Raw genomic sequence first — 23,196 nt, 5'->3', positions numbered from 1 at the left:
ATTTGTGCTGGTGTTGGGGACGTGGAAGGACAGAGAGTTTGGTACTTAGCAAGAAGAAGGGTGAGTGTTTGTTGTGCTTCTGTGTGTGAATGTTTGTATTCATTTTCTCAGTGGAAAGGTTTGGGTGGTTTGTGCCTCTCTGAGTAGCAGTGAGAGTTAGTATTTGCAGCACTGTTCGAATCTTTCCCTCTCTCGTTCTCTCACTCCCAGGTGTGCAGAACAGCGCATCAGTAGACAGGTCCAGACATTCATGAGCATAGACATTTTTGCCATGGAAGTCCTCTGACTTCCAGGAACACAACCACTGCAGCAGTTTTCACACTCCAGGTTATGCTCAGAGGAACTTTTAAAATGTAACTGTTTAAATTTAACATAAAAGGCAATATTGGATTCAACTGTACACTTTTTTTTAAGCAACAACACTGTGGATCTGTTCCAAAATCTAGTGAGCTGCACTAGGCTTACTAGGTTTTAGAACAGACCATGTGTCTCTATAGCATGCAAGGTTTGCTACCCTGCCTTTGCAAGACTGGCCCTATGAGTAGCCCATATTTTGTAATTGTGCCGAAAACAGGTGCCTCTAGTTCATAAAAGGCTTCCTGACATTTTCTGTAAAGCTCTAGGATGAACCACACTAGGAGTCTAAGATCTTTTCAGATCAAATGCAGCTGAATAGGCTGTGAAATTCAGTGCACAGCTCAACTGCCTTCAGTGTACCACCAGACCCTACTTAAGGTCTCTTCTTTTTTTATTTTTGAGTCCAAAGAGGTTTTAAGGCAAAATTCCCTATCAGAGTTTCTCCAGGACCATTCAGGAACCAAGTATCTCTTTAAAGGCAGCAGTGTGGATTTAAGGCAAATTGACTTGCATGTTGCTATTGATTAAAATCTTGTGTATCTTGTTCACATAGTTTTCCCACACCCTGCTACTTAGAGGGGATCACCACCAATGGAGGCCCTCTCTTGGGCCTCCACATCAGCACTTGGGCATCATTAGCATTGGGTTTGCCCAGAGCATTTGGTGGGATGGGCTCCATATGGGTCAGCATCTTGGGCTGGTCCTGGTGCAGCTGGCCAGTGAGTCTGGCTCTGGAGCCCAGTGGCTTGGAGGGGTCCGTGGTGATGTCAACTTTCATCCTCCACTTCACTGTGTGCAGGAGTATCTTCTCCTGTGTGGCAGTGTTCAGAGCCACCAACCAAGTTGTGAAGCTCTGGTCCCGTTTGATGTGTGTGAGCAAAGGCACATTGCTCTCACTAACTGGTATGGCCCACGTTACGCTGGGATAGAAGTTGTCATTCATGCTAACAGCGAAGCGCGACGACTTGGATGTGGGGCCAGAGAGGGTCACCGTTTCTGTGGTGTTACCATACCATGGGTAGCTCACGCCGTCTGAGTCACTGATGGCTTTGATCAGTCCTTCTCTTAAATCTGGCAGCTCCCAGCTTGACCTGTGTGGATTATGAAGTAAAGAGGTTAAACAACCTGCTTACCAAGAAACAGTTGCATAGTTTAATATGGAAGTGAAAGAGGATGGTGTTTCCAGGTGTACAAATGATAAATATGGTCAATGATGACAATTATCAGAGTCCCAGCTGTCAGTGTAAAATGACTCCATGTGAGAGGACACTAGTGTGACTGGGTGTTGTTAGGTATGACCCAGTGCTGGCATTTCGTCTTCGGTATGGCACCATCTGTCTCACAGACAACCTCACGCAACTACCCACACAGGCAGTGACGCACACCCCCACACACATGTCCGCACCTCCACGCAGACAGGCCTCCTAGGCTGCATCAGAAGGGCCCACATCACACGTCACAGGGTTTGTGGGTGGGTGTGAGAATATCTCTCACTCTTTCTTCCCCTATCCCTTTCTTTGTAGATTAAGCATTAAATGCATTACTCTCCCTGTATAGTACAACCACACTGATTTTTCATATAGCAGCTTTTCAGTTTTTATCAACTGCCTCTCCAGTCTGATCCAGTGACGATCTGTGAAACTTATTTGTGGGAGTATAAATGAAAGAGAAGTGAATGATGAAGGTGAAAATACTCCACCCCTCAGGCACTGAGCTGATGTATTCATACACACTGTGAATATAAATTGCTGTTGCACCACACAGAAGTTGCCCTTTTACAGAACATCATGCCATTCAAAGTCATTCCTGAGCCCAAAGGCACACATAAACACAGATCTACTCACAACAGTGCAACAGAAATGTTTGCATATCAGTGCCTAAATTTACATTATTTTTCGTTTTCATAATTTTTTATTTCACAAAGGATGGTTTTTATTCATGCTCCAGCACTACCCATAACCTTCCATAGGATAAGTGGCTGTAGAAAATGGATGGATGGATGGTTTTTGACTGAGAGGAAGGGAACTGAAGGCATTAAAAAAACACTCCTAGGAAAAAAACGTTACTGATTAGGGTCCAGCGGTTGTCACTGGGGTGGCAACCTCAAGGGGACCTTCTCTGTATGTCTAGTTCAAATGTATTATTCGTTCTGAGTACAAAATTGTACTCTAAGAACCTATTGTGCAAGGTATATTTATATGTTTTGTTCCTCTGGCAACAAACAAACCTTTTTATCTGCTTAAGGGTAAAAATATGTACTCAGAACAATGGTACTACCCCAGTGATGGCCTTAAACACTACTGTTTTTCTATAAGAAAATGTTGAAAGCAAGTATAGCTTAATCAACATCATTTGTTGCATAATGTTGAGTACCACAAAAAAGAATTCTGACTTGTTCTCTCATTTATTATAAAAGCAAAAATCACAGTTACGGTATAATGCACAAACTATGGAAGTGGAAGGGGCCAGTCCACAAACGTTTAAATATACTGTTTCAAAAGTATAGCTATCTTGTATACAATACATAAACATTATATGTGTTAACATGATTTAAGTAATGATAAAATTACATTACATTAAGATTACAAGATTACAGGGTTTGCAAGCATTATACATCATGACAATGAAGTTGAAATATTGGCTATAACTTTACACAGATAAGGCTAGTGATTTTATCACACTAAGGTCATGTTAATGCGTTTAATGTTTACAACTTGTAGCTATACGTTTGTGTGTATTTTAACGTTTATGGACTGCCCTCATTCACTTATATTGTAAGTGCCTTTTTGTAACCGCAATTGTATTTATTTTATTTTTTATTAAAATGAGGGATGAAATCATTTGTGTATTAATCAATATCATTCAACAAATGCTGTTGATTGAGCTTAAAGGAATATTACGGGTTCAACACAAGTTAAACTCAATCGATAGGATTTGTGGAGTAATGTTGATGAGCACAAACATTTATTTGGACCTTTTTTGGTTACTTACAATGGAAGTGAATGGGGCCAATCCATTAAGATACTGTATCAAAAGTATAGCAACAAGACGTAAACAGTATGCTTGTTATCATGATTTTAGTGATAAAATCACTTACAAACCTTTACTGTTTAAAGTTATATCCAGTTTTACAACTTCATTGCCACGACATTGTAACGCCGCAAACCCTAAAATGACTGTAAACATTATGATTTAAACAAAAACTCAAGAGTTTTAACAGAAGGATTCATTTAAGTGCTTTTATTAAATAATAAACTTCTCATTTTAGCCTTTAAACCCTTCCAAAATTGGCCCCATTCACTTTCATTGTAAATGCCTCACTGTAACCTCGGAGGGAGGAGTCAATTTTTTTTTTCTTCTATAGAACCTGGCACATTCCTTTGAACACTTTGAACAAGGCTGTTGATAAACTTACATGCCAAGATCTCCATAAGTGTTGTAGAATTCCATCTGAGTGCACGCTTGGATCCAACCCACCACCCAAGTCTCGTTTCGAGGGATCGGCGGCATTACTACCCGGGCGGCGGCCTTGAAGTATGGGGTTTTGTAGCGGAGTACTATGGGTGAATTCTCTTCAATCACTGTCGGGCAATGGTCAATCGTCGCTGAGACATCGTAAACAACGATGTCCTCGCGTTTGACGCGTGGCTTGCAGGCGACGCTTTGAAGGCAGCCCATGTTTCGAGAAGGTCAAAATCAGGGTAACTACCCAAGTAGAGTGTGCTTTTATCTCCCCAAAATAAAAAACGCATAAATCTTGGATTCCATCCACCCGTCTTTGGAACCACACGCACCAAAAATTCCTCAAATGAATAAATTAATTTGAATTAAGAAAAACAAAACAAACAAGCCAAATCACGACCATTTATAAATGATCAACAGTTTTCAAATCACTGCCCAGTTAGTTGCAAGAATCTCCACAGGTTGCAAGACCTCCTACCATCTCTTGATCTTTGGTGTAGTCTACCCATGCCTGTGATTGTCACTCGGAGTTAAGTGTTGGCCCCCCACCTCAATCTGATATCTTTCCTTGCAAACCCAAATGGGCTTTTGTAGCTCTGCGCCCTTTTATCCGTTTCTTTCTGGTCCGAGTTTTCATGTCACAACCGGAGGCAGAGCAAAACAAGTCAGGTGTGGCGGACCGCTTGCCTCGGCATGAGGAGCTCGCGATTCTGCATCTTTCTGTTGATGTTTGTTCTTTCGGAACAACAATCAGTCTCAAAGTATTTCATGATTTAGGGCAAACGAGGAACCGCGAAAACAGCATGTTACACAGTGGGATGTTTCTCTCAATCACATCAGTTTTTACGTTCCGTTATAGGGTATTCCTTCAGTAAACATAAATAATCCACATAAGCGCGCGAGGCGTATGAATGAGATTAGATATACAACTGAACTTTGAATCTGTACGCTGTCAAAATGACAGCTATACGGCTTTTAAATAAAGAGTTCCCGTCTCCGTGACTGGCGTGCACGCCGCTGTCGCTGTTCAGTTGCTGTGGTGCTGAATGAACTTGTCAGAGGCGCGTGGGAGTAACAGCTCGCGCTGTATTCCGGCTCACGTAGCTACACACGTTGATCTTGTTGGACTCAGTTAATCAATGCCAATGGGGGATAAAAAAATAAATAAAAATGATGCAGTTTTGAGATGCTGTCATCATGCTGTAATGCAATTATGAAAGGCAGGCACAGGCTAACTTAAGTTTGAACCTGTTGAATTCTGTTGATTTTAGTGCATATGCAGCAAAACCTGTAGCCCTGTGTTTGTAATACTATTTATTTGTATGTGTAATAATCATTTGTATAAATGCAAAAGGAATATGTGTTGAACACTATTTGAGAGGAGGTCAGGTAATGATGATGATTCTTCTTACATAGGGCTCCTGAAAAATGAACAGGATTTAACTGCATTTCCCTAAATAATATGGACGTGATCTATTCAGAGGGTGTGCTTCTGAGAAAATTTGATGAGACTTTTGATATTTAAATAAGATTTAGATGGCAATTTTTTTCACTTGTCAAACTGAAAATAAGTACCTTGGAAGTATCCATATTTTCCTCCAGTTACATTTGATCGCAGGGCAGATTATACAGCACGAGAGACATGTTTCGCTTCTTAATTGATGGCTTTCCGTGTAACCATGACAACCGGCAGAGAAGGCCGAACTCTTTTCAAAATTATCCGTTTCTCTGTCAGTGAACATCACTTTGGAAATTTGCTGCTATGTTGAAAAGTTTGCATGAGGTCAAACGGTGATGATGGTGAATAGTGAATCCGAATCCACCCCTTGAAATCCTATTGACCAGATAGATTAAAAGGTACAGGTGTGAGTGACATCAGAGAAGAATCATCTAGTATACTGGATTCAAATGAAGCTTAGGCTACTGTTTTATCTATTATCCAGAGATTGTTACAAGAGGCATGGATAGACCGAGAGAGCGAGGTAGAGAGATAAAAAGTGAACTTTTAGAGATCAACCTATCCTCATTTTACCTGAATATGAGTCATATTTGAGTTGCATTTAAAGATGCTTCACATGTATGAGTCACACAATCTGTTTTTTTATTTTTCAGAAAACCAAACAACACGTGGTGATACAAATTTAAAGCTCACCCATTTTAGTGTTTCCATGCATAAAGCTTGCCAAAGAAAAAAATAATTAGGTTATTATATTATTTAATTAATAGATTATATTATTTCCTAAATATGTATTATTGTTGTCCTTTCTTCTTAGTAGTTTCTTTCTACTAAAAGAGTCTTTCTGTAAGCATTTCTCCGTCTTTCTCCATATCCAGCAGAGGGAGATATTGTGGCACCAACTCAAAATTGATTATTGTGTGAAAAGTCCAGGCTCCCCATACACACAAGTTCTGGTTTCTTTCTTCTTCTTTTTTTTTTTCTTGCTTTTTTTTATTTATTTTTTTATGTCAAAAACATACAACAACAGCAGTCTAGATAGAGAAGGCAAAGGGGTAGTTGTAAAAACACCTTTTATTCCATATTACTTAAGGAGACTTTATATTTAAACGTTTGTAGACACACCTTAAAGGCTTTTAGACAACAAAAAAGCTCTGGGAAAAAATACAGTTATAAATGCATATACAGAAAAAGGTACAGTGACATTTAGAAATATATATTTCAAAATGGTAGCATACTGTCTATTGATACTGATGTTTAAAATAATACTTTTTTAAACTATCAAATATCATCTAAAGTGAGAGAGCTAAATTTCCGTCTATCTATCTGTCTATCTGTGTCTATCTTGTCTGCCTGTCTGTCTTTCTTAGTCTATTAAATGGCTTTCCAGCTAATGTATACACTTAAAACAATTATGAAACAAAATAATTCAAGAAATAGCAAAGATTGTAATGGTAACATACTCAAATACCAAACAGTTGTTTTGGCCAGTAGAAATTGTAATTAATTTATAGTATAAAGTTACAGCATATATAATACATAATCAATGTACAGTCAATGTGCCCTGTATGACTATTCTGACATTCTCCTAATTTGAGACAGTTTTGAAGAATGCATATGAAACCAACACAAATAGCCATTGCTTGAGTAAACAAGCATTTATGCAACAGGAAATTTGACTCTTTTATTTACTGAAATACATGTATAGCCATTGTGACAGTGTGACTTCCCAGTGTGACAATATAGCCCTGGTCTCCTCTATGTAATTACACACATCTGTTTGGAGTGCACTTTCCACAACTTTTTCCATTTGATATTTGCCTTCGTAGGCATTGTCATAGTTTTGTATTTCTGAACTTTTAGCAACAAGCCCACCTGGCTGCACTTGGCAGAGGGTCAGTATGACAACAGATGAGTAAGCCATCAGAAAAGAGGAGCAAAGAAAAGGATGGAAGCAGGAATCTTAGTTGGCCTTGGTCTAACAGATCAGGCTTCTGGAGGAGTGGATTAGGTAAAGAAAGAGAATGAGACTGGGAGAGCTGGGAGACATTTGCCAGGTAGCCTTTCTGTGTAAGATGGCCCAGCACTAATGGACTAATGGATACGTTAAGATGCTCTATAATCTTTATATGGGTGGGTAAATAATCCATGCCTTCTCTCTTCTATACGGCACAGGTCTAGACCACTTTACCACCTATTCAAACCTTGTAATGTGACTCAGCGCTGGGAACTTAAGAGACATGTACAAGAATCCTCCTTCTGTAAACAAGTGCAACAAAACACTTTAATCCGTGTAGTCTAGATGGAACAGGGACCAGAGAGTAGAATAGTGAAATTCCTAAAACTTCCTAAAAATTGTCTTCTTGGAGTCTTCTAAGGTGACAAGTAAAGTGTGTGAATGTATGATATTGGATGAATTGTGAGAGGAGCCCAGAGAGTGAGGAACTCATCAGAAACCTGCTTGTATCTGACCTTTCTGCTTTAATGAAATGAAATCATGAAGATAAAAGCTGAGTAATGTGTGTGACACTGGACTTGTTTGTGAGTAGGAGCAGAATGTAGGCCCACAGATGTGAAAGTTATACATTGTCTTAACATGACCTCTTTCTTCCTCCTCTCTCTGTCCCTCTTCATACTCTTTCTCTCTATGTAATAAAGGGTTAAAGATGCTGGAGCTTCATCTCTCATCACTATTCAATGCTCAGCTATGTCATAGATGCCTGGAGACCAAGACTTCTGCCAGACTTTCAGGCTGATTACTGTACATTTAATAATTTCACACCATTCAGCTTACTGTTCAGTGATGAACAGTTTCCATGAAAAATAAATAAATAAATTAAATTAAAAATAAAATCATTGTAACATTTTTGTACTCTGACAATGAAATGAAGCATTAGCATTTTTTTGTGATACTCAATTTATTTTTATTTTTTTTTACCATTTATACTTGCAATGTAACATTAAGAACCTAACTGGAAAATTACAGAATTTTCTTGGAATCTAACCAAAACATTTTTTCATAATATGAGCAGAGTGAAGAAAAGGAGAAGTGTCTGTTGAAAGATAAAATTGGAATAAGACAGAAGACCTTTGTCTATTTTTGGTCATCTCTGTCTCTCATCTCTGAGCCAGTTTCCCCCCACTTGCTCAGTTTTTTTTCTCCACTGGATTGTACTGGTGGATTGCCTTAGAAAAGAGTGGCAACTTCAGTATTATATGTTTTTATTCTATGTTTGGATGAACTATTATCTTCTCTTTTTTTTTTTTTTTATTCAAATTACATACAAAATTTTCATTCAAATCATGTACCTAAATATTATATACCTGACATTTTTAAATCCAGTATCTGTAAAAAATGTTTTAGTCTTTTTAGTAGTCTTTTGCATTTAAATCATTTCTACAATCTGGCAACATAATCACACAGGAAGTATAAAAAAATGTGGTGGTCCTGTGTAGGATGCTGAAAAAAAAGTGAGATGTGGTGCAGCGGTCAAAGACGTTGGTCAAGTGCATGTTTATAACGGCACAGACCTATGCAAAAACACGTGTGAACAGCCACTAACTCGCCCTATACTTGAAAAACTGACCCAAACCTTGCCCAAAAACCCGAGCGTTTATCAGGGCTTGTCGGCCTCGGGTCGGGTTGTCCTCTAATCCAAGTGTAGTATAACCGAATAGTAATTTTGGTATCCGAATACAGCACGTTGATTAGTTAACTGAATAATGACTATCCGTGCACATTCCTAGTTTGGTGCCAGTATTACATCATTTACAGCTAAAAACAACTCGTTTTTGGCACGCCTCTGCGCCCCAAAGTTTAAAAACACTTCCAACTTTGGCCACTAGGGGCAGTGCATTGAATTTCGGTGAGCACTTTAGCCCAAGAAAAAATAACCTACTGTTTTTCACACTAGATTGTCAGGTGTGCCGTGGACAATTCTCAAACTCCACAAAATAAATAAATGCATGAAAAAAATAATATTAATTTGAGGGATCCAAACTCACCTTTCGCCATTTTGAAACAATAATCGGTCACTTTTGTGATTGTGAAGAGCAATGATTAATGTGCAAAAGTGACTGATATTTATACGCATTAAGGGTCTTTCACATGACTTGCGTCAGCGCTGCAGAATACATTGAAGTCTATGAAGTGACGCCGCTTTACACCAAAGTGTTTTTCACACACACGTTTTTGCTTCACCAATAATGTCTTTGAGAGTACTAAGCAGTAGCGGATTTAGGCTTGGGCGACATGTGCAGTTGCCCAGGACAGCATTTTACAGGGGGGCGGCGGCATCTTGCGGGGGGCAGCACGAGGCACCAACTCAGACCCCCCCTCCCTAACAACTTTGGGGGCGTGTTGAAGCGGGTTTCGCCCAGGGCGCCATACAAGCTAGAACCGCCACTGGTACTAAGCAACAAGAAATGTTTAAAAACTGTCCAAATTTGTGAAGAGACATTGAATGTCTCATAATTTCTATCAAAGCAACTGCAAGCTTTTTTTCTCTCTTCCAAATGGCAAACTCGTGGCAAACTCGTAAAATCGCCCATCCGTGACACTTTCTGCAGCTCTTGTCATGTGGAGGGCAATGCAGCACTTGAAGCTGGCAGTGAACAGAGCGTTGACGCCTCGAAGTCATGTGAAATGTGCTTTACAATGACGAAAGAACATTGAGACTCTAAATTATTATTATTTGTCTACTATTGTGGTCTTTTCTGATAAAAGCCATGCTCAGCAGTTTAAATAGGCTACTGTAGGAAAATGATACTGTAGATCTGCTTTGTGTTTATAATTCTTATACTGAAGTCAGTAGATTTGTAGCCATGCAAGTTTTAATAAAAGAGAAGGTAAGGACAATATTGAAACTCACTATTATTAGACTATTATTGTAGTCTTTTTGGATGAAAAATAATGCTCAGACTGAAGGAAGACTATAGATCTGCATTGTTCTTTTAATGCTTTAACACTATAAAGTCAGATTTCGGTCATGAACGACTCAAAATGATTCACTGACTCACTCATAGCACATAAGACGCTCATTTGTCGCCACCTAGTGACATTTCCAGAAGGGGTCACTGAACTAATCAGTTAATAAAATTGAACAAATTTGTGAAACAGAAGCAAGCCTCACCAAAATACTCTTTATTTTGCAGCTAATTCTGCACAATTATAAACTGGAATCACTAAAAAGCTTTTAGCTTATTCTTTAAAAAAAATTATCCCCAGAAAAAATGGTTCGTAGACCAGTGATTGTCTTACCTTTTTCACCCCTCATGAGTTTGCATCCCTGTAATTTGTTGTGGCATTGCAAGAACAAATCTGCAAATAAGAAAAGAAGCAAATTTGTTGTTTTTTCATTACCCATTTAGCGCTCTTGCCACCTGTGACCTCACACAGCGTAGTCATGTGACATGTTTTTTGGGGTTTTTTTTGGAATAGCCGAATTTCAAACATTACAAGTAAACATGCTACTAAGACGGACAGAAAACATGGACAAGTTCTTAAAAAGGAAAAATATTGATGGTGGTTAGCCTATGTGGGATAGTGGTGTGCTGTAAAAATTTTTAGTCGTAAAAAGTGTGCCGTGGCAGAAAAATGTTGGGAAACACTGTTCTACACAGACATAGACACATTAGTCAGTCAGGCAGTCGTCTGGGCCACCTAACACTTCAGAAATCTCCTGTCTGCTCAGGGCACTTCCCGATTAGAACAGCAGACCGGAGAATCAACCAACCCACCACTGGAGAGTGAAGTAAACAGCTTCATCTTTTAGTTCCAGTTTTCTATAAAAAAAAAAAAAAATTAAAAATAAGTATTACATTATTTGTATGTATATATATATATATATATATATATATAACACATTACATTAAAACTGCTAATGACACTTCAGTTAATAAAGTGCTAATCACCGCACAGGCTTGAATTTTATTCAAAAACTGTACTACTTTACTGTACTACTGAAAATTTTCACATTTTTGTTATATCATAGATATGCAGTATATACATACCAACATGAGGTGGCCGTGTGGTCTTGCTCCACTGGCAAAGAAGATTGTGATAAAAAAGGGAGGGTAAACTGAGTTTGCTGAGGATCTAACAGTGCCTGTGCTAGTGAGAGTGAGTTCTCTTCTTTGTGCATGGATGCAGGCCCTGAGGGTTAAAATTACTAAGAGCTGTCATTAAGAGTTTGTTGATAAGATCAACCAATGCATGTATCTTAGTGGCAACATTTTAGGGGTAATTCAAAGCAGTGCTAAAAGAAGATTAAAATCATACAAGGATGTTCTAATTTTTATTTTAGAACTCTTGTTTTGTTACTGTAAAAGTAGTTGTACAAGAGAGAAAGAAAAAGAAATGTGGAACAAGTTTGAGTGTGTGATGTTGTGGGCGTTGTTGCGTCAGAATTACTGCAAATGTTCATGCCACTCTTTACTGAGAATGCCCATCAGTGACCTATGTGATGATTTTTTTTGTGAGCGTGTGCTAGTAAGTGTGTATATGCATTGTGTCTTTGTGTATGTGTGTGTGCATCTGTGAGAACCATGCTGAAGTGGTTTAGCGAAGCAGCGTAGCGTGCAGTACAGGAGTGATGTGGGCTGAGCCGACCTGACCAAGCCCCGGCCATCCACTAATCCTGCCGTTTTCAGGAGCCCTGGCCCGTACTTGATGAGCTTGGGTAAGAAAAGGGGCAGCGCTTTCTCCCATTCGCTTTTCCCGCTTTTGCTCCCTGTCATTCTTTCATTCTCTCTCTCTTTTTCTCATGCACCCCCTCTCAAACCCTAACCCTGCCTGGAGCCAATGTGCAAATGAATGAGTTCCAGGTGTTTACTCAGCAATTCTCTCTCTCTCTCTCTCTCTCCCCCTCTTCCTTTACATCTCTCTCTCTCTGCTCTGAGAGAATGATAGATAATGCAAAGGTGGACACCAAGCTGAAATTTGAACGCATCTCTTCCAAAATGAATCAACTTCATTTGACAGTTTCATGTAATATTTGGATGCTTAAATATGTCTGTCACAGATAATAAATTGTAAAGACAAGTTGGATGAAATAAAAGAATGATAGCACAAGCACACCTTTCAAGCAAAATATTTCACAAAAATAATTTTGTGTCAATAAAGGTGAAGATAGTGATAAAAGTTATAGCATCATTTGTTTGCAGATGCCTCATGGATAGATTTTTTTGTGACCTAATGTAGGGGTTATCGAACTGGGGTCCAGGGAAATTTCAAAGGGGGTGCTAGGGGGTCTGCAAAAACCTTCTGAGAAAATTTGACATTACTTTGACATTCTTACCATTTCATTTTGCTTTCTAGACATTTCGCTATTAGTAAATATCTTTAAAGGAATAGTTCACCAAAAAATTAAGACAAACAATCATGTTGCTCCAAATTCGGATGACTTTCTTTTTTCTGTGGAACACAAAAGGTGACTATTTATAAGGTCTTCACAGGGTTTATTTACCACAATGCATGTGAATAGTAACTCTGGTCTGTCAAGCTCGAAAAGGACCTAAAAACACCATAAAACCACAAAGGAATCAATGCGACTCATGCACTATATTCCAAGTCTTTTGAAGCAATACAATCACTTTGTGATGAACAGAAGAAAATTTAAGACGTTATTCACTCTGAAACATTGTAGCTTTAATACAATGACAAAAAAGGCAATTATCTTTTTTTGTTATTAAATTTTTTTATTGATTCCAAGACAGACAAAAATAAATTTAACCACAAAATTATACATTAGGAAACAACTTTTAACCCTTTATAAGTTTTTCATATATTTATCTCCTATATTCAGGACCCCTCCATCACCCAAAATACAAAGTCTGGGGCAAAATGAAAACTGAGTGTCCAGTATGTCACACACAAAATGCTGGATCCTCAACCAAAATTCCCGAATCTTAATACAACCCCAAAAAACATGGGATGTGTCCCCGTCTTCTGACTGGCATCGCCAGCAGGTGGGTGAGTCTTTAAGACCAAGCCTATACAATCTAGAGGGGGTCCAGTAGAACTAATGCAAAATCTTAAATTGCATCAGACGATCCTTGCATCTCTAGATGCAGACCTGATGCTTTTTAGGATCCTAGCCCACTCTCCCTCCTCCAATACCAAGTTTAAATCTTTCTCCCATAATCTCTTGAGAGAAGACGAAGCTCTATCCCCCAGACTCTGAATTAACAGGGAATAATACACAGAAGATTCATGACCATTCCCATAAGCAGTAATCACCATTTCCAAAGTATCTGCCGCTTTAGGGGGGTGTACACCACTCCCAAAAACAGTACAGAGCAGGTGGCGCAGCTATAAAAACCTAAAGAACTGGGATCTAGGAATCTTAAAATGTTGAACCAAATTATCAAAAGATCTCAGTACTCCACTCTCATATAGGTCACCGAGTGTAGTAACCCCCCCTTCCAATCCACTATGACCAACAGAAAGGGGACTTATTAATATGTAATTTAGGGTTCAGCCATATGCTTGAGGCAACATTTAAATAAATGTCCGAATTAAACACTCTGGACCCTTTAGTCCAAACCACGTGCAAATGCGAAATAACGGGGTGTGAGTTAGTTTGATCGAAAGGCTTTGCAATTGCGAAATAGGGGCAAGAACTTCTTGTTCAATAAGAAACCAGGGAGGGGCTCTCTCAGGTGGAAGCGACCAATGAGCCAAATGTCTGAGACCGAATGCATAATAATAAAACAAAATCTTGGGTAGGCCTAACCCACCTTTGTCAATCGGCCTGTGTAACTTATTGAAATTTAACCTGGCACGATTACCATTCCAAATGAAGGACTTCGCTATGCTATCAAATTGCTTGAAATAAGAGAGGGGGACATTTATAGGGAGAGATTGTAACAGGTAGTTGAATTTTGGAATACAATTCATTTTAATTACATTAACCTTCCCAATCATCGATAAGTGTAATTAAGCCCACCTGTCCACATAATTCTAAAACCTTTTTATTATGGGATCAGAATTAACTCTGATTAAATCAGACAGATTTGCTGGGAATAAAATTCCCAAATACTTAATGCTCTGTTTGGGCCACTGGAAGGTGCCCGGCTGGAAGGTCGTTACTGACAGTACGCTGTCAAAGCCAAAGCTTCGGATTTAGACCAATTGACTTTATATCCTGAGAACTTGGAAAAGGAATTAATAATTCTGTGGAGGCAAGGCATAGATCTAGTGGGGTCGGAGACAAATAATAAGATATCATCTGCGTAAAGCAGAAGCTTATGCGCCACACCTCCCGCAACCACCCCTGGAAAATCATCCTCCTTTCTTATCGTGGATGCTAATGGTTAAAGGGCAAGACAGAACAATAATGGGGAAAGAGGGCAACCCTGCCGAGTGCCCCTATTCAGAGTAAAATAATCTGAAATTAATCCATTTGTTTGTACCGCTGCTACAGGGTGTCTATAAAGTAACTTAATCCAACCAATAAATGTACTCCCGAACCTGTATATTTCCAAAATCTTAAAAAGATAATCCCATTCTACCATATCAAACGCCTTTTCGGCATCAAGTGAGATGGCAGTGACCGGAGACTGATCATTCGCTACTGACCACATGATATTGATGAGACGCCTGATGTTATCAGAAGAGCTGTGGCCCCGAATAAACCCCACCTGATCTATATGTATAAGAGATGTCATAACCTTACTTAATCGGTTAGCCAAAATATTTGAAATTTTTTTTACATCTAGTTGGATCAGGGAGATTGGACGGTAACTTTTACACTCACTTGGATCTTTGTCCTTTTTAAGAATCAGACTGATCCGGGCTTGTGTCATGGTTGGAGGAAGCTTTCCATTCTTTAATGATTCAGTATAAACTTCTAACAAAAGTGGTGTCAGTTCTGTAGCATAGGATCTTAAAAAATTCTGAGGCAAAGCCATCTGGCCCCGGAGCCTTGCCAGTAGGTAGGGACTTAATTACCTCGTCAAGCTCCTCCAAGTTTATCTCAGAATCAAGAGCATTTTTTTGCTCAGTCTTCAGTTTAGGAAGATCTAATGGTTCCACAAAGTTTCTTATGTCTTCATCAGTAGACGAAGACGTGGAACTATAAAGATCAATATAGAACTCTTTAAAGGCATTATTAATATCAATGGCCGAGGTAAAAATTTCACCACCAGCAGATTTCACTGAGGGAATGATAGAAAGAACTCTCTCTGCTTTATATATCTAGCCAAAAGCTTGAGCTATGTGGCAACACCTCTAAACTCACCAGGGCGTGATCCGAGACTAAAATATTTCCAATTGAGCAATCAACAACAGATGAAATGAGGGATTTGGATATTAAAAAAAAAAACCTATTCTAGAATAAATCTTATGGACTGATGAAAAAAATGTATAGTCTCTACCAGATGGGTTCAAAAGTCTCCAAATATCTGTAAGACCAAGATTTGTACACATCCTGTGAAGCGTCAGTGTTGCTCTAGGGGGCTTGCACAATTTGCTTCACTATGATCAAGGACTGAGTCCATCAAAAGATTAAAGTCTCCTCCCAAAAATATCATGAGGGGTGCCAGCGGCTTGCAACATCCCTTCAAGATCTATAAAAAAGCCCTGATCATCAGCATTAGGTGCGTAAATATTAGCCAAAATCAGACTTTGTCCCTGAATTTCTGCTAAAACAATAATGACTCTTCCTAATTTATCATTAAACTGTTTGAGACATTTGAATTGTAAATGTTTATTTACCAATAAAATAACTCCCTTGCTCTTACTTGAGCCAACACTAAAGAAAACATGTCCACCCCATATCTTCTCAAATTTTTCAGCTTCCTGCGGGGAAAGATGTTCTTCTTGAAGAAACACTATATCATATTTCTTACGTTTTAGAAAAGAAATAACCTTCCTTCTTTTTATGGGTGCCCCAACCCATTCACATTCCATGTGGAGAGAGATAGTACACTCATATTAACATTTGACATTTTGATATAATAGAAAAAATAAATTGTGTGCCAAAAATAAAATTATGAAGACCACATTTCAACATTAATGCAACAGTAAAACCCCGAACTTCCCCCCGAACAAAACAAACAGAAAAAAGAAAAACGTGCGCATTAACCCTGCGCACGACAGCGTCAACCGGCATCAATCCCTTTAAACTCAGAGAGTCCATGTATGCCTACGAGAGCCCCCGCGACAACTTTGCCATCGGATTGCTCAATTTTGCCTCACAAATTTGTAAGGCAAAATTACATAACATCAAATATTTTGTAAAACAAACCCCAGCCAATAGGCAGAATAAACACAAAGAACGTGTAGACTCATTCACAGAACTGTCTCAAAGGTGTGTTCCTTCACAAAACAAATTCCAGCCGATATAAAGCCGTTCAGTTTCCTCGGTCATACAAACGAATCTTCAGTGAGCCAGCTGATGAGTGCAGCAGATGACATAATCATTCCAATGTCCCACGAAAATACTCCACAAATCATACTCCAGCCAACAGGAGGCATAAGCACAAGGAACTGACAGATTCATCCATAACTGTCCCGAAGTAATGTTATTTAACAAAACAAGCTCCAATCGCTAGGCAGAACCAGCACAAAAGGAAACGAAACACGCATCCCGGTCCTCGGATGGTCAAGAGTCAATTCAATTGGAGGCCGCATAAAAGTATATCCCATGATTTACACAGTCCGCCAACTTTATAAAAGACATCCTTTGTGTGGGCATGTAGATATTTTGTGGTCATCCGTTCATTGTAAAAGTGATCTTCCATCAATGCAAAAGTTTCTTTAAGGAAAAGTGTTAATCCACAAAACAAAAACTCCAACCACTCGGCGGAGCCAAAGCAAAAGGAAACAAAAATGGCACTTTTCCTCCGAAAGCCAGAGTATGTACAGTGAGTCAATCCACTCACAAGAAAAACACCCAATGGTTACTCACCCATTGTTTCAATAAAAGACATTGCCTGATTGGGACATGTAAATACTTTGCTGCCATCCTTGGTGTTTATTCTCATTCTGGCTGGAAACATCAGAGCAAAAGTGATCTTCCGCTGATGTAAGAGTTTCTTGCATTCCCGATCGCGTTTCTTTCTTGTCGAGTTCGCAAAGTCCGGGAACAAGAAAATATTGTAATTCTTCCAAGAAAGCTTTCCTTTGCTCCTTGCCTGGCCCAACATGAGATCTTTATCAGATGATTTGAAAACTTTGGCCAGAATCGATCGGGGCCTGTCTCCCTCAACAAATCTGTGAGCCGGGACTCTGTTAGCTCGCTCGATTTCCAGCTTGTAGCTTGTTATGTCGAGCAGACTCGGGAAAAGCTCATCTAGGAATTTCACCATATCTCTGCCCTCCTCATGCTCAGGAATTCCAACAATTCGAATGTTATTCCTGCGGCTACTGTTCTCAAGATCTTCAATCTTGTCAAGAACACGTTCCAAATCAACTTTGGTCGCCGGCGGATTAGTGGCTAATTCCCTCTCTGATGACTCCAAAAAATTGATTCGTTTTTCAACATCTGTCACTCTTGTGACTAGCTCAAAGAATTTTTTTTCCATCGCCGTAATCGATCGACGTATTACAGCGAGATCCTCCAAGTCCGCAAGTACCTTTGTCAACATCACCGACATGTTGGACAGTTGACGCTGGATTCCTTCTCCCGCCGCGCCATCCAAATCGAGTCCCCGGTACACAGGCCCATCTGGGCTTTCATCTTGTACCTGTAAGTGTCTTTTAATGTCTCCAGAGCCTGAGGATTTTGACTTCTTTGCCATATTTACCTCAAACAGTAAATGTGTAACTGGTGTATCGAATTTCACCGGATTATATCATGAAAATAATTTTTTTTAAATTAGCAAAGTGCGCAGAGCTGTCTCTCACACATCTGCCCTTCGCATTGCTTCGTCGTACTCCAAAAAAGCAATAATTTAATTTGCCAAAAACCATGTTGTCTTTATGATATCACATTATTTTATGCTTACACAACATTAAATGGGTCTTTTTATACATGAAAATATAAAGCTGCCTTGTTATTTTGGGATGGGTCCCTCTCACAATTGGATCATCATATTTGGGGGTCCTTGGCATCAAAAAGTTTGAAAATTCTTGATCTAATGAATGAGAGTTATCAAGTGTCCAAATAATTTTTGTGGCCACTGTAGCTGTGTTGGTCCCAAAGCTTTTCTTGTTTCTTTGCTTGAAGTTACATAAAGATCCAGTAGAAAGAGACATGGGTGTATTTTTGCTTTAGCAGCTCTTAAACTTCTACAGCATATTTAATTTAATACAATTTACAGTTTATATTCAGCTGTTGTAGATGCTGACACAGTTATCATGGTGTAACATTTGTCAATGTACTGTATACGTGCTCGAGTAAACATTACATTACAACAGTTGTGAGACTGCATGTATATCTGCGGTGTTCTCTAGTGTGTGTGTGTGTGTGTGTGTGTGTGTGTGTGTGTGATGCGCGAGTAATATTACGGGGATTACCGTGAGATGATGGGCCCTGGGGCTGGTGGGGGAGGAGGGGCTGTTTCCTGGCTGTAGCCCTTGTTTGTCTGCCTGACCTGGCATCACTAGGGGCAGATCCCACGCCTGTCTGAAGCTGTTAGCCAGCCGCTGTGTTCGGCTAGCTGGGCTTAGTTTGGCTGGGCATGGGGAAGGCTGGGGCCACCACATGCTTTGTGCTGGGGCACTGGGGATTGTGGGCAGGGGGGTTATGACTCTGGTCTTATTCATCATACCATTTCTTACTTATCAGTCAGAGGGCTGCTTAGCATTGTTGAATTAAACCTCACTTTTTAAAAATACTGTCTGTTCAGTTTCTCCATCCTGCTAATCATCACTCTCTTGCTCACTCCTACCCAAAGCACTCACCAGTTTAAAATATTTATTGACCATTTATGGCCATTCATCATAAATCTCTGAGCTTTAATTCTATGCTCTGGACATTGGCTTGTTATATGCATTAAAAAGAGTGAAAAGGTCCAGAGTTACTTTCTACCTTCTGACCTTCTTGTTGATCCCTTGTGTTGAAAAGTAATGCTTTGGTAATTCCCTGGTAGGTTTAACTATTCATTACAGCTATAGAGATTTCTCTGTGCAGTGTGCACATAGACTATTATTGTTTTTCTGTAACTCAATCAATGAAATCTTGGGTCAGAGGTGTATGCGGTCATGCATTAATAACCATGTAACAAAGACTTTAGTATATTACCATTTTTTCCTCTCTAGTCTCATTCTGGAGCATACAATAAACCAGCTGTATTTTCTTAACATTCTGTAAAGCTTTCAGTGCTCAACTGCTGTTTTTAGAGGCTTGTTATTATTTTTCAATTGGTGGATTGAGAGCTAGTTTGAGAAATCAATTACAGCCATTCTGTGTGTTGTTTCTGTCTTGGATACACATTGAACCCTAGGCAAACTGAGAGAGAGAGAGAGAGTAGATAGATAGATAGATAGAGAGAGAGAGAGAGAGAGATCAAAGTTCTGGCAAAGTTTCAGCTTTTTCATATAAAAAATGGACCCTTGTAAGACAGTTAAACTTACATTGTTTAATTGAAGACTATTTAACCTCCCCAACCTTCTCTTCTTAATCCTGACACTCTTAAGACCCCCAAGTTAGTGGAACCTATTATGTCAGCCACTTTGCCTTATCTCAAATCTCACATGTATATTCCACAGGATCAAAATCAGATATCAGGTACCACATCCTTTGTTGGTTGTCTTGAAGGACAGAAAGAGACAGAAAAGGAAACATATTTGACAGCTTGCATGAAGCATTATATATATATATAATGCTTCACATGAATAAAGTAAGATTTTCTTTATTATTATTTCTTGACCATTGGTGTTTTTTTCTTTTGGATATTTTGAACTTTGGACTTATTTTCATAATATCAACTTTCTGTAGATAATCAGTTTAAGTGGCTACATATTTTGCAATAACAGATTCAACAATAGCTGATTATCAACAATAATTTAGCTTTGATCCTTTGACTTTACTTCCTTTGTTAGTGAGGGGGAACTGTCTCCAGCGCCCAATCGGTCGTCATGAGGCAGCCCAGCCTGTGTCGTCACCCGGCCCGCTCTATAAAACTCCCCCCGACTCACTCACCTGGTTGGACAAACACCTCTCTAATCTACAGCTGAGATCACGCAAATTCCTACTTTTTTTTTGTCAGTATTTCTACGTCCTTTTAGTGGGCAAACTGAGGAAAAACGAAATTCTAAAATCCAAAATTTATACAAGACAACTTTTATATGAATCTTGCAAACTTTTCATATTTCACGGGCATGTGCAACATGACGGCAGAGTCCCAGCACTCGCCAGCCGAGGCCAGTCCTGTGGTATTGTCGCCTAACGTGAGCCTGGACTCCCCGATTCCTCCACCACTGAACCACCATGTCCGATCCAAGGATGGTGTTCTCATCAAAGCTGAGCTTCGGGGCAGCAGTCCAAACACAGACAGAGAGGAAGGTCTTTCACTGGGACAAACCGAGGAGCACCTGCCCGCCACTGGAAGCCGGCGAAGGAAAAGGCCGGTGCAGCGAGGAAAACCACCCTACAGTTACATCGCCCTAATAGCGATGGCCATCGCCAATTCACCTGAGAGAAAACTTACCCTGGGGGGCATCTATAAATTTATCATGGAGCGCTTTCCATTTTACCGCGAGAATTCGAAAAAGTGGCAAAATTCTATTCGCCATAACCTCACCCTCAACGACTGTTTCGTGAAGATCCCTCGGGAGCCCGGTAGGCCTGGCAAAGGAAACTACTGGACGCTTGACCCCGCCGCTGAGGACATGTTCGATAACGGGAGTTTTTTGCGGAGGAGAAAAAGGTTCAAGCGGACTGATGTAAGCACATATCCTGGGTACATGCAAAGCTCCAGCGCTTTCACCCCCACACCAATGGGCAGACAGACATTCCCCAACTCATTGTACCCGGGTATGACGTCGGGCTACGGGTCTCAGTTGACTGGATCTGCGCACCCAGCGATGCTCCATCACTATCAGACATCGGCCGGGGTCGCGCAAGGTCAGCCCAGGATATTCAGCATCGATAACATTATTAGTCAGCAGACGGTCATGCAAAGCGGGCCAGGAGGAGACCTCAGCCCACAGTCTTTCGGCCTGGGCGCGGGAGACTTGGGTACCATGACCTCCAGCTGTTCCGTATCTACCTCTGACCCAACCTGCTTTCAGACCCATTCGATAAATCCCACAAGTAACATGCTGAGCAGGAACACCGGATCTCTTGCTTCAAACATGACAGCTGGCTTCACTTACCCCTCATCGGCTTCCCCTACTCACCTGTCCGGGGTCACGCAGTCCAGCTTCTCTCCGGGAGGTTCACAGGTGTACTGTACAGGGAACAGGATGTCGCTGCCCGCTGTGCGCTCTGGGTCGTGCGCCGAGCACACAGAACCTCTTTTAGGTCTCTCCGGATCAGCAATGAACTCCTACAATAATTCCTATGTGAGACAAGCAAATTTTGCCTCTGGACTGGAGCGATACATGTGAAAGATCGACCAAACTCCTACGCTGATAAGACAATTCACTCCTTCATAAAGGAACTACGTAAATGAGTGCTCTGACGACTTACGAATTCGTCTGGATCTATTCTGAAATACATCACATTGCTACCGCTCAGGCCCCATGAATGAGTTCTTAATCTTCATGGGTGTTGATTGTATAACAGAAGTTGAAAGTATCTGCTGTGTTACCTAAAACTAAACATAAAAATAACAGTTCTGTTATTGCAATGTAGGTTAATTTGATACCTTGTTTGTATATATAGGATCTGTTGAACGAGAAAACTGACAATCAGCCCCTTGAAAAATGTAAATATTGTAAGCCAATAAATGTGTTCTGTGTGATTCGTTTTGTTTGTCATCTATTTGAAATCACTTTTAAAAAATCGCAATAAAACTGGTTTGAGTTTTCATTACTTAGAGATGCTAAAAACGAAATATAAGCTAAAAACTAATAATAAATATAATAATAGCCTAATAACCACTGTAATAACCACTACTAATGCTACTACATGGCTGTGATTTTGTTTTCTTAAATTAAAAACAAAAACCTAGGTTTTTCAAATCATTCTGTTTTCCTTTGTAATTCCAAGCAATGTTTCTTTCGTTAAATTAAATAAATTCACTGTAACGCTCATTTCAGTGAATGTGATATACAGTTATTAATTATGTAATCTGTCAATCTGTATTGATTACGTAATCAATGATGTAATTTGTACAAAAACAGTGAAACAGCCATACACACACACACACACACACACACACACACACACACACATTTTTTTTAGCCTTTTTAAGATTTACGCATTTCAATTTCATGAAAGAATTCCATCAAATTAAATTAAGTTTACAAATGTAATTTAATTTTGTTTTTTATTTTATTTTTATTAAAGATATACAATTCAATTTGATGATTTTTTTTTAAATGAAACTTAAATGCGTACATCTTAAAATTATTATTATTATTACTATTATATATTTTTGAGTGAATGGGCTTGAAAACCATTGAAAATTGGATTAATTGAAGTATAATATAATTTAACATTGTTTGAAATATTCATATTTATCCTATAGGCTTAATATAAATTACGTTTGTAATATTTTTAAATTAAAATAAAGTTATTCGATCAGTTGTATGGATCTACAGGAAACAAGCAGCCTACTAATAATCACTTGTGTTCTCCTTCATTCCGCTATTGGAGCGATGTGAAGACTGACATGTGTGACGTACGATATTTGATATGATATAACAATTACACATTTTGTGCTGTGGTCTGTGGATGTTACTTTTGTGTAAAAACTGCGTTTCTATCCTCTCACTTTAATCCACATTCCGGCATTCTACATGCAACATAATGTTTAAAGGCTGTGTTTGACCCACAATCACGACAGATTTTGTAAACATCCACTCA

At 39.4% G+C, this 23,196-nt stretch overlaps 2 protein-coding genes across 2 annotated transcripts; one reads left to right on the top strand and one right to left on the bottom strand.

The window, feature by feature from the left end:
• Positions 1-849: 849 nt before the first annotated feature.
• Positions 850-4,924, bottom strand: LOC127424517 (protein FAM78B-like). The gene is made up of 2 exons (XM_051669819.1): positions 3,773-4,924; positions 850-1,448 (listed from the first exon to the last, which is right to left on the bottom strand). Exons 1-2 carry the CDS (start codon positions 4,033-4,035, stop codon positions 926-928), a joined length of 786 nt encoding a protein of 261 aa, XP_051525779.1. The 5' UTR covers positions 4,036-4,924; the 3' UTR covers positions 850-925.
• A 15,464-nt stretch (positions 4,925-20,388) lies between these two features.
• On the top strand, positions 20,389-22,069 carry LOC127424512 (forkhead box protein E4-like). The gene has a single exon (XM_051669813.1). The coding sequence runs from the start codon at positions 20,511-20,513 to the stop codon at positions 21,771-21,773; it is 1,263 nt and encodes a 420-aa protein (XP_051525773.1). The 5' UTR covers positions 20,389-20,510; the 3' UTR covers positions 21,774-22,069.
• Positions 22,070-23,196: the final 1,127 nt, after the last annotated feature.

This window comes from Myxocyprinus asiaticus, chromosome 33 (genome assembly GCF_019703515.2).
Source record: "Myxocyprinus asiaticus isolate MX2 ecotype Aquarium Trade chromosome 33, UBuf_Myxa_2, whole genome shotgun sequence".
In the NCBI taxonomy this organism is placed as follows: domain Eukaryota; kingdom Metazoa; phylum Chordata; class Actinopteri; order Cypriniformes; family Catostomidae; genus Myxocyprinus; species Myxocyprinus asiaticus.
Note: the sequence above shows the minus strand (reverse complement) of the source record. Positions and strands in the feature narration are given on the sequence as shown.